This window comes from Myxocyprinus asiaticus, chromosome 33 (genome assembly GCF_019703515.2).
Source record: "Myxocyprinus asiaticus isolate MX2 ecotype Aquarium Trade chromosome 33, UBuf_Myxa_2, whole genome shotgun sequence".
Taxonomy (NCBI): Eukaryota; Metazoa; Chordata; class Actinopteri; order Cypriniformes; family Catostomidae; genus Myxocyprinus; species Myxocyprinus asiaticus.
This window is the reverse complement of record NC_059376.1, coordinates 15,954,469-15,970,724: the sequence shown is the minus strand read 5'-3', so window position 1 is coordinate 15,970,724 and position 16,256 is coordinate 15,954,469. Positions and strand designations below refer to the sequence as shown.

At 38.0% G+C, this 16,256-nt stretch overlaps 1 protein-coding gene across 1 annotated transcript; it reads left to right on the top strand.

Moving 5' to 3' along the window:
• The first annotated feature begins 431 nt into the window (after positions 1–431).
• LOC127424637 (putative aminopeptidase W07G4.4) lies at positions 432–15,280 on the top strand. Its single transcript, XM_051669994.1, is given in 14 exon segments — positions 432–571; positions 1,283–1,430; positions 1,623–1,731; positions 2,612–2,733; positions 4,106–4,205; positions 4,765–4,840; positions 5,117–5,202; positions 5,603–5,707; positions 5,799–5,874; positions 5,956–6,074; positions 8,956–9,039; positions 9,141–9,198; positions 9,283–9,464; positions 14,639–15,280. Coding segments are annotated over 12 exon segments (1,230 nt in total). The 5' UTR covers positions 432–571; positions 1,283–1,430; positions 1,623–1,638; the 3' UTR covers positions 14,768–15,280.
• The last annotated feature ends 976 nt before the right edge of the window (positions 15,281–16,256 follow it).

The following is a 16,256-nucleotide window of genomic DNA, read 5'->3' as shown; positions in this document are numbered from 1 at the left end:
CCCCTGCTTGCGGTTTTATTGCAGTGCTGAATAACAATCCTACCTGTTCTCGGTGCAAAAACAAAACATTTTGACCATGCATGCAAAAAAAATATTCTAAAATGGCAAAAAAAATAAATAAATAAATAAATAAATAAATAAAAAAAGAAGAAGAAGAAGAAGAAGAAGAAGAAGAAGAAGAAGAAGAAGAAGAAGAAGAAGAAGAAGAAAAAGAGCTATCTAAAGAGTAAAGTAAAATAACACAATCTTTGTACTTTGTTCCAAGTTCAGCTCATGCTCTCTGTTGGCTGTCCTGTGACTTACGGTTTTGTGTTTTGTAGTTCAAAGAATGTCTGCATGTATGGACACAATTTGAAAGTTAAATCACCGTAAGATTAAATGTTTAAATGTATATGTATAAATATAAAATCTAAAGTGAATTAAATCGATAATTCCACAACTTCTATGTATATTATTTCATTGCACTTTCAGAAAAACTACAAATGCGGGTCATATGATCCAGTGGTCACGTGATTTGTCTTTTGAAATCTGTCAGCTGACAGCACGGCGGATACGTAAAGACGTCCGTCCGGTAAGAGGAGTACTTGCAATATCATGCTTAAAATGTGTTTCCAATACTGCTTTTCTTTTTGTTGGGTGTGCGGTGTTTAGTACAGCGTTATGTGAGCTTTTGTGCTGCTGTAATAATTATTTGTAAGTAATAATCGCTAATTGCTAGATGCAATAACATATACAATGTTAATCAATAAAATAGGACACTGTTCCTTTATTAAAATGAGTTTGAATTTTTTCCCGTTTCAGAGCACCTTATGTAAAGAATCTTTGTTTGCAATGTTGCATTTTGTTCCAGACCATCCAGTGGATATACCATCCAAAAAAAAAAAAAAAATAAAAAAAAAAAAAAGAGAGAAAGGATAGGCCTTATAGAAATATTATTAAAAACTAAATATAGTTAATGGTCACATGATATATTAAAAAGTCATTGCAAGTTCTCTTTTTAATTTTCATTTATTTATTTATCTTATTTGCCATGTCAGCAATTAGGGACTGTCTTTGCTGGAACTGTCTGGATGACATTTCAGATCGATTGATTTGTCACTTAATAGACAAAACTATGCAGTGCTCATTTTAAAGACCTGTCCAACCTGCTTTCAGACTTTGCTGATATTCAATGACACACAGTATATTGAATCCACCAACCCAAATGTCAGAGATGATCATAAATAGATGTAAAAATATAAATATATATTGATTTATTGTATTCTTCTGTCACTCATTCCAGTGGACGGAGGCTTAGGGGAAGAAGTCTTGGTTGTTAAGGTTCCTGGTCTCCCTGGAAACAGATTGGTGTTTGCCTCCACTGGTCTAGTGAATCGGGTCTATGATGATGTCAGACGGTTCAGTGACGCTGGTGCTAATGGCATTAAAAGGTACCTATGCAAACACAATACATGCAGAATGAGGCTCTGATTTGTAATGATCAATTTTACATCCTGTGAAAAGAACATAGTGTCCTTTCTGTCTGTAGCTTGCTGTGCTTTTAAAACTAATTTCCCTCTTTGAAGAGCAGCTTTACTCATCTGGCAGTTTCGCTTCTTTGATCTACTTTCTCCTTGCCCTAGGGCTCTGAAAGCTGGCATGCAGCGCCCTCTGCTGGTTTGTCCTCCACACAACAGCTATGCCAGAAACACCTTAGTGGCCGTGCTGGGAGCCCTGCAAGCTCTCTATGTGGTGAGATTCATTTTTTTTTTTTATATATCTAGGCATCATTTTAGCAAACTCCCATTCAGTTAGGGCTCCATTATGGCATGGAATGCCCAATTTTCAGTGAAATACTGATTAATAAAATCAAGTCCCGCCTTACAGGTTTTCTAAATTTTTTTTAATATCCAGTTTTACTTAGAATGTCATCAGATTGGGGGGCCTGGGTAGCTCAGCGAGTAAAGATGCTGACTACCACCCCTGGAGTCACGAGTTAAAACCCAGGGCGTGCAGAGTGACTCCAGCCAGGTCTCCTAAGCAACCAAATTGTCTCGGTTGCTAGGGAGGGTTGAGTCACATAGGGTAACCTCCTCATAGTCGCTATAATGTGGTTGGCTCTCGGTGGGGCGCGTGGTGAGTTGTGAGTGGATGCCGCAGAGAAAAGCGTGAAGCCTCCACATGCGCTATGTCTCCATGGTAACACGCTCAACAGGCCATGTGATAAGATGTGCGGATTGACGGTCTCAGACGTGGAGGCAACTGAGATTCGTCGTCCGCCACCCGGACTGAGGTCACTGTGCCACCATGAGGACTTGGAGCGCATTGGGAATTGGGCATTCCAAATTGGGGAGAAAAAAGGGGGGCTGGGGGGGAAATAGAAATTCATCAGATTACTGAAGTAAAATGATTTGAGGATGCCGTTTATTGTTGAACTCAACAGTACAATAACTTTTTGTATTGCTTACATATTTTTAAAATGTTTCTCCCTAGCTACCTCCTTTACAGAAATCTTACAGAACCAATGTTTTTCTTTAATTACTACTTTTCTCCCTCTCCACTCTCTAGTTTTAGACTTTAATAGTTGCAAATACTGTACAAATGTTACTCAGTTATATTTCCCTCTCCACAGCCTTTAGAGGTGAGAGAACTGAAGTTATCCCTCCATAAGGTGGCTATGTTGGGCATCTGGGTGGAAGATAAGTCGCAGGGAGCAGACATTACTGAGCTGGCCATTGCCCTGGAGAGTGGCAGGTATGAGTCGCCCCTACATTCTGGGGTCCTACCTCAAGGTCCAATGATGAAAACAGCTTCATAAGGAAACTAAATAATGCAAGGCTTTAACAACAACATACATTAAAGGGGACATGATATGTGTGTTTCAATTGTTAATTCTTAAATTATTACTATAATATCCTTTGCTGTACAATTACAATGTAGCAGCTTAGAGGCGCCACAGGGTGTTTGCTTAAAAACAGTGGCAGAGGACAGCATTAAAGGTGCACTAATAAATTGAACACATTTTAAAATGTGTACTTCTAAAGAAATGAATTATAATTTTGAAACATATTTATAAAATCATGACCACTTGTGTGAGATGAAGAGTTCAGTCATATCAGTAACTTTATAAAAGCTGTTTTTTTTCTAGATGGAGAGGGTCCCTTCATGGGGGCAGCCATGTTAGCATCACATGACTAGCTGGATACTACTCGCTTTATCTCAGTTACTGTCCTGTTATTGGACACTTTCATTCATGGATTAAATTAATCCTGGTTTACTGTGCATAGTTAATTTATACAATGGCACCTGTAATTGAAAACTACTGTGTTTGAATGATGCAGCATCCAGGCCACTAGGTGTCAGTGTAAGCCATACGTTGATATACTTTAAAATTACAGAGTGCACAGTTAAGATTTTGTAACTTATCTTTTACACTTATCTTGTAAACTCTGAATTTAAAATTTTGTATACATGCAGAAGCACAGATTTAAGAGAATGTAAATATGCAATGATGTATTAAGAAAAAACATATCAATACAATATGGAATGTGGAATAATACACAAGTTTGAAGAACAATCACTGTGCAATAATCAAGCAGCTTTACAAATTGTATTATGTTGGCTTGACGAAGCCAACATACTGTTATTCTACTAACTGGGTTTTATTTATTTTTTTAAATCACTTATCCTAGACCAAAATTTCTAACACTAACTCCTCCTAGAGCTTTCAAGCTACATTCACCAAACTCGGCACATTCCTTCAGACTGTTCTTGAATAGTGTGCTGTGTCTTTTCTAAATTATTAGACTTACGGTTTTCGCACCGCAGACAATCAAAACTCTGAAAAATCCCATAGACTTACATTGACAAAATGTTAAAATGGGCCAACAGAATGCTCAGCTCCAACTTTAAAAAAATTAATTCCATCCATCCATCAGTCTGACTATGTAGCATGTTAGCTGGCTGTTTGTCTCACTGTAATATCTGTGTATCTTTCAGACTTCAAAATGTAAAAATGAATTTTAACTTTCAGACAAGGCTTTGTAAAACCATCAACATATAAGTCAAGTTTGTCTTGACAAACTTTACTTATCTAGGTGTTTATTGTATACAATTTATCTGGTAGGTTTGTATATTGGGATATTGGTGGCTCTGACCCAGAGCGTATGGCTGCCCCACGTGTAGCTGAGTATGTTCAAGCAGTCTTCAAGGACAGTCCTGTAAAGGTGTGAGTTTTTACTTCAGCAACAATAATTATTAATAATTACACATTTGCACATATACAGTGAAATTCTTTTTTTCACATATCCCAGCTAAGCTGGGGTCAGAGTGCAGGGTCAGCCATGATACAGCACCCCTGGAGCAGATAGGGTCAAGGGCCTTGCTCAAGGGCTCAACAGTGGCATCTTGGCAGTGCTGGGGCTTGAACCCCTGACCTTCTGATCAGTAACCCAGAGCCTCAACCACTGAGCCACCACTGCCCTGAGTGGCCATCCTATACTGTAAATATAGTCGCTGCTAAAAGGTGTTTAAAGAGTGCCGGCAACCCCTTAAGCCATGTATGCATAATATAGTATGGTCTTGAGTGCCTTTATGCTTTTATATACCAATTAGAATATAATAGAAATATCAAGGTAACACATTTTGCATAGACTTATACCACAGGCTGGTATTGCACTGTGTATTTTAGCATGGCAGGAACACTTTATTGACCAGTCAGAACTTTTAAAGCTATAGCTCAACTCGGTAAAATTTTTGCATGCTTTATCTTGATCTCTTTCTCAGGTGACTGTAGTGAGCGATTTGAATACTTTGGAGAAAGAGTATCCCTGTTTGGCTGCAGTAAACCGCTGTGCTAACAGTAAGAGGATGGTTTAAAATTATATCACAGAGAAAATTTCAGGCTGCTATTACAGCATATTCAGATCAGAGTTGGAGTCTAGACTTCTCATTTATTTCAAACAGTTAAGTTTTCACCTCCTTTACAATGTTGGCAATTTTTCCAAAAACAGAAATTCCACACTGATGTCTCAAGACTAAGACCAAAAAATCCAGACTCCAACTCTCGTTCGGAGATAATAATTTGTATTATGTAATGTGTCATTAGTGGTGTTTAAAATAAATCTTTCTGCCTCAGCTGTGCCACGTCATCAGGTCAGAGTGATCAAGCTGCTGTACTGTGGTGAAGGACTCATTCAACAGACTCTTATGATGGTCGGCAAGGTGAGTTTGAGGTTAATTGTATATGTACAGCATGGATAGTGTCTTGAACATTAGAACACTGGATCTGATTCACAAACTGTATATGCACGTACAGTATTATGTGCCACAGTTTTTACCCATAAATCATAATTCCTTATGTTCGCACGTAATTTTTTTTTCCTGATGAAATTTAGAACCAACTCAAAACATGCATATGCAAAAAAGTTACAAACCGATTGTGGCCTTAGAAACATGGACTGTGTTAAGACGAAATGCACTGGTTATATGTGTAATTATATGTATTTAAGTCACCATACTGGATCGTATGCACCTGTTTTTTTTGCATGAGAACTTCTTCTGTGCACATTAGAACTCTTGTGCGCAATTATTAGTGATTTAGACTGATTGTATCCTGTTGCAGGGCGTTACATATGACACGGGTGGAGCTGACATCAAGGCTGGTGGAATCATGGCTGGAATGCACAGAGATAAATGTGGATCTGCTGCTGTTGCTGGCTTCTTCTAGGTATTGATGATCACATGCACTGCCAATTACATGCCTATATTTCTAATATTCACATGATTATATAAGTTTTATCAGTGATTATGTTTCTTAGATCCTAGCCAAACTAAAGCCCAAACACCTGAAGGTTGTGGGCGCAATGGCAATGGTGCGGAACAGTGTTGGTTCTGGTAAGCAACTTTCTGTGCATGTGTGTTGATATGTTTGTATGTACTTTCTTCATGTGGATAACTTTTTGCACCCTTTGGCAGATTGTTATGTAGCGGATGAATTGGTGGTGTCTCGTGCCGGTCACAGAATCAGAGTTGGAAACACTGATGCTGAAGGAAGAATGGTCATGGTGGACTTGCTGTGTGAGATGAAGGAGCAGGTAGACACCAGCATACTTTATACAGAACACTCTGTCCATTTGTAAATTATATACTTGTTGCTTTATGATCCTTTTTGGTGTTCCTGGAGTTTGTGAGTAGCTAAAAGGGATAGTTCACCCAAAAAGGAAAATTCTCATATCATTAACTCAACCTCATGCGATCCCAGATTGGTTTGATTTGCTTTCTTCAGCAGAACACAAACAAAGTATATCTCAGCTCTGTAGGTACATATAATGCAAGTGAATGGTGATCAGGCCTTTTGTAGCTCCAAATATCACATAAAGGAAACATTAAATTGGTGAACTATCCCTTTACGTCTTGGATTGTATTTGGAATGAAATAATTGCATTACTGAATACTGCATAATAAACACTGTATGCTGCTATTTTTAAAAATAGTGTGAAGCAGTATGTGACCATAAACATTTTAAATAGTAATATGTAAAGTTTTTGTCACATAACCTCGCTACATTGCATGTTTAATTCAGCAAGTGGTGACTAGCATTTTGGAAATAAGTACAGTTATAGTATGCGGTTTGGCAGTGTCCTGCTGGAAAATGCTGGGACGTCCCTGGAAAAGACAGCATCTGGATGGCAGCAAATGTTGCTCCAAAATTTGTACATATCTTTCTGCATTAATGGTGCCCTCACACAATGTGCAAGTTACCTATGCCATGGGCATTGTAACAACCCCATACCATGACAAACTCTAGCTTTTGGACTTGACACTGATAACAGCTGGAATGGTCCGCTTCCTCTTTATCCCGGAGAATGCGACGACTGGTTATTCCAACAACTATTTGAAATATGGATTCGTCAGACCACAAAACACGATTCCATTGTTCTGCTTTCCATCTTAGATGAGACAGAGCCCACAGTAGTCTGCGGAGCTTTTAGACAGTGTTGATGTATGGCTTCTGCTTCTTAATTTGCATCTTTGGATGCAGCGGTGAATGCTGTTGACTCACAAAGGTTTACCAAAGTATTCGAGAGCCCATGTCATGATATCCATTACAGATACATGTCAGTTTTTAAGACAGTGACATCTGAGGGATCGGAGATCATGCACATTCAGAAGTGGTTTTCATCTGGCTCTTTACGCAACGATATTTGACCCGATTCCTTGAATCTTTTAACCAGAGACTAGAAACTAAATGTTTCGTCCTGAGCAAAAACAGTATTTTTTAGTTCCGGTTCCTAAGTTCTTCATCCTCCTTTCCAAATTGTAACTGGTTAGAAGAAAATAAAAAAACAGTTAAAAACATACTTTTTTAAAATGACAGTACTCTGAGCAAAGGGTTGGGTGAAATACCATTTGCAGGGTTGCCAGATCTCGCAAAAGAAACAAGCAATGTTGTCTGGAAAAACAAGCTTAAAATAAGTCACTTGCCTCACCAAAATAAGTGAAAATGAGCCATTAAATTTTTCCCTATGTGGTGAATTTATCAGCAGAGAAATCATAAGCACACAGTTAATTCAAGTATATATATATTTTTTTTACAGATCTGCTTCTCAGTCAAAACCCAGCAGCATCAAATCTGTATGAAGGCATCATATTCAACAAATATTCAGTGAAGACTTGGAAACAACTGAGAAATGTACTGTTTTAGACGTGCATGTACATGTAGTAATTATAAATAGTTATAGTAATAATGTAACCGGTTATAATCGTTACCAGGATTTAAAAATAACAATTTCACTCCAGAACAATTGAAAATTAGTTTATTCCTGTTTTCGGTTACATTCTGCAAAACATTTAGTTAGTTTTTGGTTTTCATTACTTGAACTGTTTTTAGTCCCTGCTTTTAACTAAATTTTGCACTGTAGAGGGTGAAATGCCTAAAATCCTTTCAATTTTATTTTCTTTGCTGACGTATCTGTTGATAGTTTGGCAAATCTCGACCCATTCTTGCTCTTGAAGGACTAGGCTTTTTTTTGGAGGCTCCTTATAAACTATAACATGGTTGCCTCATCTGTTCCACGTCACCTTGTTATTTCAACTCATCAGATTGAAATAAAGGCATATCTCTTCAAAAAGCAATGCTGTTGATTAGGTAAAACATGAAGTACCTTGTCTTTATACTGTTTTTGTTTTAATACAAGTACATTACAAATCACTCTTTTGTTTTTTTGGCATTTTGCATATTGTCCCAACTTATTTGGAATTGGAGTTGTACTTGATAATATTTTTTGCATAAACATATTAAAGTTGATATTACTCCTTGCTCGTCACACTGGATGGGCAAGTTGGGTCTATTGCATTATGGGTTCCATTATCCCACACAGTGTGCTCTGGTTGTATACTGCACATTTTGGCAAATGTATTGGGTCACTCGGGCATTCCATGCGCATCCTGTGAACGCTATACACACTGCATACTATTTATTTTAAAAACACTAGGATTGAGACCTGGGTAGCTCAGTGAGGAAAGACGCTGACTACCACCCCTGGAGTCGCAAGTTCGAATCCAGGGCATGCTGAGTGACTCCAGCCAGGTCTCCTAAGCAAACAAATTGGCCTGGTTGCTAGGGAGGGTAGAGTCAGTGGTCGCTATAATGTGGTTCTCACTCTCGGTGGGGCACGTGGTGAGTTGTGCATGTATGCCGCGGAGAATAGCATGAAGCCTTAATGCGTGCTATGTCTCCGCGGTAATGCGCTCAACAAGCCACATGATAAGATGCATGGATTGATGGCCTCAGATACGGAGGCAACTGAGATTTGTCTTCTGCCACCCGGATTGAGGCGAGTCACTACGCCACCACGAGGACTTGTAGCGCATTGGGAATTGGGCATTCTGAAAAAGGGAGAAAAAAGAAAACTAAGCAAAAAAACATGGTTTATCCCATTAGGAACATAACAAAAGTATGTATTTCTCTCTTAGGCATTACGGGAACTTTTTCCCCATCTCTTCACGATTGCCACTCTCACGGGACATGCTATCAGAGCCATGGGACCAAACTACTCTGTGAGTAATTGTATGCACTCCTAGATAGCTTTTGAGGGTAGGGAAAAACATGTTACATCGCCACATATCGGTTCCACTCTCTGTCTCACATGTCACTGTAGATCATAATGGAAAATGGTCCTGCTCAACGCTCAGGGAACGCACTGCAGTTGCAGAAAGGTACGTTTTTGTTTGTTTGTTTGCTTGTTTTTGCTTCCACAAATGTGGCTTCAGTTTACAGCAATCTGTGTGTGTGTGTGACAGCCAGAGAAGTTCTTGGAGATATGTTTGAGGTGTCCACCATTCGTCGAGATGATTACGAGTTCCACAAAGGGAAGTCTGAGTACGAGGAGATCCTGCAGTCAAATAACCTCCCCTCTTCTGCCACACCACGCAGACACCAGACACCTGCTGCCTTCCTCATCATGGCCTCTGGACTAGATAAGGTAGGCATGCAGAAACTCACCAATGGCTTCTCTCTCAATAATAGTTTACAGAATGGAGATCTGTGAGAAAACACCCTGGGGTCTATTTTCGTAAGCACGCAAAGTGCAAAGTCTTAACCAATTTTCATGAGCGCTAATTCTAAGTGCAATTTTAGTGGATGTGGGTAGGAGTGTTTGCGCTATCTGTGAGTGTACAATTGAAGTTTACATACACCTTAGTGTATATAAATACATTTAAACTCAGTTTTTCACAATTCCTGACATTTAATCATAGAAAACATTCCCTGTCTTAGGTCAGTTAGGATCACTACTTTATTTTAAGAATGTGAAGGTCAGAATAATAGTTGAGAAAATTATTTATTTCAGCTTTTATTTCTTTCATCACATTCCCAGTGGGTCAGAAGTTTACATACACTTTGTTAGTATTTGGTAGCATTGCCTTTAAATTGTTTAACTTGGTTCAAACGTTTTGGGTAGCCTTCCACAAGCTTCTCACAATGTTGCTGGTATTTTGGCCCATTCCTCCAGACAGAACTGGTGTAACTGAGTCAGGTTTGTAGGCCTCCTTGCTCGCACACGCTTTTTCAGTTCTGCCCACAAATTTTCTGTCGGGTTGAGGTCAGGGCTTTGTGATGGCCACTCCAATATCTTGACTTTGTTGTACTTAAGCCATTTTGCCACAACTTTGGAGGTATGCTTGTGGTCATTGTCCATGTGGAAGACCCATTTGCGACCGAGCTTTAACTTCCTGGCTGATGTTTTGAGATGTTGCTTCAGTATATCCACATACAGTTGTGTTCAAAAGTTTTCATACCCTGGCAGAAATTGTGACATTTTGGCATTGATTTTGAAAATATGACTGATCATGCAAAAAAGTATTTTATTTAAGGATAGTGATCATATGAAGCCATTTATTATCACATAGATGTTTGGCTCCTTTTTAAATCATAATGATAACAGAAATCACCCAAATGGCCCTGATCAAAAGTTTACATACCCTTGAATGTTTGGCCTTGTTACAGACACACAAGGTGACACACACAGGTTTAAATGTCAATTAAAGTTTAATTTCCCACACCTGTGGCTTTTTAAATTGCAATTAGTGTCTGTGTATAAACAGACAATGAGTTTGTTAGCTCTCACCTGGATGCACTGAGCAGGCTAGATACTGAGCCATGGGGAGCAATGAGCCATGGGGAGTCAAAAGACCTGCGTAACAAGGTAATGGAACTTTATAAAGATGGAAAAGGATATAAAAAGATATCCAAAGCCTTGAAAATGCCAGTCAGTACTGTTCAATCTCCTATTAAGAAGTGGAAAATTCGGGGATCTCTTGATACCAAGCCAAGGTCAGGTAGACCAAGAAAGATTTCAGCCACAACTGCCAGAAGAATTGTTCAGGATACAAAGAAAAACCCACAGGTAACCTCAGGATAAATACAGGCTGCTCTGGAAAAAGACGTCAAGGTCGAGTTGCCAGAAAGAAGTCTTTACTGCGCCAATGCCACAAAAAAGCCCGGTTACAATATGCCCGACAACAACTTGACACAACTTCTGGCATACTGTAATTTGGAGTGACGTGACCAAAATAGAGCTATATGGTCACAACCATAAGTGCTATATTTGGAGACGGGTCAACAAGGCCTATGGTGAAAAGAATACCATCCCCACTGTGAAGCATGGTGGTGGCTCACTTGATGTTTTGGGGGTGTGTGAGCTCTAAATGCATGGGGAATCTTGTGAAAATTGATGGCAAGATGAATGCAGCATGTTATCAGAAAATACTGGCAGACAATTTGCATTCTTCTGCACAAAAGCTGCGCATGGGACGCACTTGGACTTTCCAGCACGACAATGACCCTAAGCACAAGGCCAAGTTGACCCTCCAGTGGTTACAGCAGAAAAAGGTGAAGGTTCTGGAGTGGCCATCACAGTCTCCTTAATATCACCGAGCTACTCTGGGGAGATCACAAACTTGCGGTTCATGCAAGATGACCAAAGACTTTGCATGACCTGGAGGCATTTTGCCAAGATGAATGGGCAGCTATACCACCTGCAAGAATTTGGGGTCTCATAGACAACTATTACAAAAGACTGCACACTGTCATTGATGCTAAAGGGGGCAATACACAGTATTAAGAACTAAGGGTATGCAGCCATGTTTTGTTTTATGATTGTGCCATTCTGTTATAACCTACAGTTGAATATGAATCCCATAAGAAATAAAATAAATGTGTTTTTTCTGCTCACTCATGTTTTCTTTAAAAATGGTACATATATTACCAATTCTCCAAGGGTATGCAAACTTTTGAGCACAACTGTAATTTTCCTTCCTCATGATGTCATCTATTTTAGGAAATGCACCAGTCCCTCCTGCAGCAAAGCACCCCCACAACATGATGCTGCCACCCCCATGCTTCACGGTTGGGATGTTGTTCTTCAGCTTGCAAGCCTCACCTTTTTCCTCCAAACATAACAATGGCCATTATGGCCAAACAGTTCAATTTTTGTTTCATCAGACCAGAGGACATTTCTCCAAAAAGTAAGATCTTTGTCCCCATGTGCACTTGCAAACTGTAGTCTGGCTTTTTTATGGCAGTTTAGGAGCAGTGGTTTTTCCTTGCTGAGCAGTCTTTCAGGTTATGTCAATATAGGACTTGTTTTACTGTGGATATATATACTTGTCTACCTGTTTCCTCCAGCATCTTCACAAGGTCCTTTGCTGTTGTTCTGGGATTAATTTGCACTTTTCGCACTAGGGCTGAAACGATTAGTCGATGTTGTCGAATAGTCGTTTGATCTCATTTAACGTAACATGAGATCACATTAAACTCTAATGATGATGCGTGACAGCAACACTGTAGTTTGCGCCTGACTGAGGAAGGATGAATTACACAGCTCACAGTCCAGTTGCAGTCTAAACTTTCCAAACAGCTTCAGGTGATCTCAAAGTATGAGGGAATTATAATTCAAAAATACAAAAGTAAATACAGAAGCACTCTCATAGTGGAATAAGTGGAGCTTATATTTAAGGTGCATTCTCTTAAAGCAAGTCTAAATATCGTATATGTTGCTTCTCAAGTAAATGTATCTTGTTTTAAGGATTTTTAGACCATTTTAAATGGAAAACAAGACAAAAACACTTGATAACAATAGGATTTTTTGCAGTGAATTTCTTTACTGTATTTAACTTAATAAAAAGTATTTTTTCCATTAATTCAGTGAATGTCATTTAGAGGTATTTTTAAAAGATGATTTTGTCCTCTTTATTGTTAGTAAGCAGGGCACAAGCTAAATAGTCGGTTAAGAGCTAATGATTAATTGTTGCAGTAATCACTGAATAGTCGAATAATCGTAAGATTAATTGATTATCAAAATAATTGTTAGTTGCAGCCCTATTTCGCACCAAACTACGTTCATCTCTAGGAGACAGAATGCGTCTCTTTACTGAGCGGTATGATGGCTGCGTGGTCCCATGGTGTTTATACTTGCATACTATTGTTTGTACAGATGAACGTTGTACCCTAAGGCATTTGGAAATTGCTCCCAAGGATGAACCAGACTTGTGGAGGTACACATTTTTTTTTCTGAGGTCTTGGCTGATTTCTATTGATTTTCCCATGATGTCAAGCAAAGAGGCACTGAGTTTGAGGGTAGGCCTTAAAATACTTCCACAGGTACACCTCAAATTCAGTACACCTCCTATCAGAAGCTAATTGTCTAAAGGCTTGACATCATTTTCTGGAATTTTCCAAGCTGCTTAAAGGCACTAAGTTAACTTAGTGTATGTAAACTTCTGACCCACTGGAATTGTGATATAGTCAATTAAAAGTTAAACAATCTGTCTGTAAACAATTTTTGGAAAAATTATTCATGTCATGCACAAAGTAGATGTCCTAAACGGCTTGCCAAAACTATAGTTTGCTAATATTAAATCTGTGGAGTGGTTAAAATTAGTTTACGTTAATTAGTTTAATTAATTACGATGAAGTTGTAAGTGTATGTAAACTTCTAACTTCAACTGTGTGTGTGCAAACTGTGGGTGTATTGTATGTTAATGAAAAAGTTAATTGCACTTAGATGTTTCAAAACCATATCTGTTTTCAGCATAAAGTCTAATGCAGTTCCTACATTTGCCATTTGGAGATTCCACCAGCAGGTGGTAATAAAGTTCATGTCTAAACTCAAACTATCATGGATCATCAAATTAAGTCCCTGACAATCGCCGTTTTATGAAACAAAAATGTATTCGATTTGTGTTTAACTATCTATGGTCATGGTTTATTTTCCAATTATTATTATTATTATTATTATTATGTTTATATTTACAATTTTATTTATGATCTAATTTGTTTTGGTATTCTTACACCTGTTGTCGTAGAGTTAGGTTTTTTTTTTTTTTTTTTTTTTATAAAGTCACTGCAAAAGACACCAGTATATGAAGTTGGAAAGTGTAAAATGTTTGGATTTGTTATGATTTTTGACAATTTTGTTATTTTGACTATATTTTCATTTCATTTGAAGTGTAATTTGAATTTAGAAATATTTGTGATAAAATTTTTAGTGCTTCAATAAATTAATAAAACTTTTCAAATTCAAAATCGACCAGTAGAAGTGAAGTGCGTGCCAATACAATCACTGTTAATACTAACCTTGACTTGAGTCAGTAGATGAAAATGATTAATAAAACTAATGTAATTTAACGGAGCCTACATCCAAATCCTGAACCATATTTTCCATGCATATAAAAGGTGTCACTGTCAGAAATATGCCTGAGATGGGTGCAATTAATGCACAAAAGAACGCAAGTCCATATTTCTATTCTTCTAATTAATTGCGTACAGTCCATTTACACTACCATCTTCTAATGAATGTGCTGTCTTTGTTTATATTGTCGCTGCTTTAGCGGACTATATAATAAAACGCAGGTGGTGCATTATCCGGAGAAGAACCTCAGAATTAAATTGCACTGGACCCAGCCCATTAGCGCTTTGCTTGCGCAATTTCGCCAAACCCACTTGTGCCTATACTTAGTGCACACTTGCATGAAAATACCAAAACTCCATTGCCATGCCTATTGACTTCACACTGCTGTAAAAATAGGGCCTCCCGTCATTATGTACTCACCCTTTTGTCTGAAACTGATGTTAACTATCTATATCTTTGTCCTTCAGCATGGACTTGACTCAGACAAACCTCTGCCTTATTCCAATATCGACATTGCTGGATCCAGTGGCCCCTTCCCTGGAGTCCCAACAGGTGCCCCTATCCTTGCCATGGCAACAAAGTACCTGCAGCTCTAAATATCCACCCATGATTTTGTCTGTTTTGGTGTAAAGCCAGTTCTCTGATTAATGGCTTTCATTTCAGTCTTAATCTGCTATGTCGAATGCACCATGTTGATGTAAGACAGAGGAAAAATAGGGGCATTTGCTCAGTATATCCATCATTGTAAACGCCGTCCATCTTTTCATCTCCCTAATAACTCTCCATATATGCCCTTAAAAAAATCTTTTCACATCCTTGAAAACATCTACACTCCTCTGTAACACACAGACACCCATTGTTTCACATTTTTAAGTCCTGTGCAGGCTCTCCAAATCAGCACAATTTACCAAAGTGTTTTGTTTCTGTTCTTAATCTGTAGCTTTACTGTTTTCTCACGTGGTCTTGTTAAAGAGAGGGTGAGGAGGATTAATTTTTTGGCAATATTGATATGAGAAATAATACATAATGTGTGATAACTGAATGGTTTTACCATATGTATTTTGTACAAGTATAGTTTGTGTGACCAGAATTTGACAATAAAAACATAAATGAGCATGATGCATTCTTCTGTTTCCAAATATACGGCTCTATTAAAATTGTTTATTTGTTTTCCCCAAATTTCATATTATTTTTCCCCAAATTCTGTTTTCCATTTCTAATTTTTCTGAATTCCAAGTTGGGAGTTATTGGAGTTATTTTTTTGTCAACTACAGTGCTGCACAGCAGAGCATCAAAGTATTAATGAAAGCATTGATAAACTTATTTAATGCAACAGCACTCTTTCTTGTGAGATATTGCTGAAATCTAATGTAATTATTATTGATTTATTTTGTATTATTATTTATTAATACTGCATTGAATATTTATTTATACTACATTTTAATATACAGTAGCAATACATTTCTGTCACAATTTCTTACATTTCACTCGTCTACTTAGAGCATTTTAAGCTAAAGAAAAAAGCTTTTTTAAGCAGAACTTAAAAGGCTGCAATTTAATCATATACATATATAGTCTGCATGTGCTGTGCGCTTCACAGTGAATAAGTGTTCTGCTCTTTGTCATCTACACACACAGAATATTTATGACGTAGTGTAATCAGTAAATGAGCAGCCGGCCTCATTCATTCAGTTTGAAGTGTTCAGCACATACAGACTGTATATTTATTTAATTAAATCTCAGCCTTTTGTGGTTTAATCATCATATTAGAGCATATCATGATTTTAAATTGTGTATTCATATATTCTATTCAATTTATCATGATTAAAGTCAGTGACAGTCCACGCTTTCTAGTTAATCCCATTTTTATGACAGGATTCTGTGATTTCCGCATTGTGGAAATCATAAGGTCCTACAAATTAAGTTATTAGTGTAGTTGCGCCATAGCCACCAAAGAGTAATTTCTCAGACTTAGTGATTCCGCCTGTCATTGGTCAAACAAAGAGATAGTTCCACCCCCAACTCATGCCACTGACTGAGTAATGTTGGTGGGCGGGATCTAAATGGGTCACTGAAAACAAACAG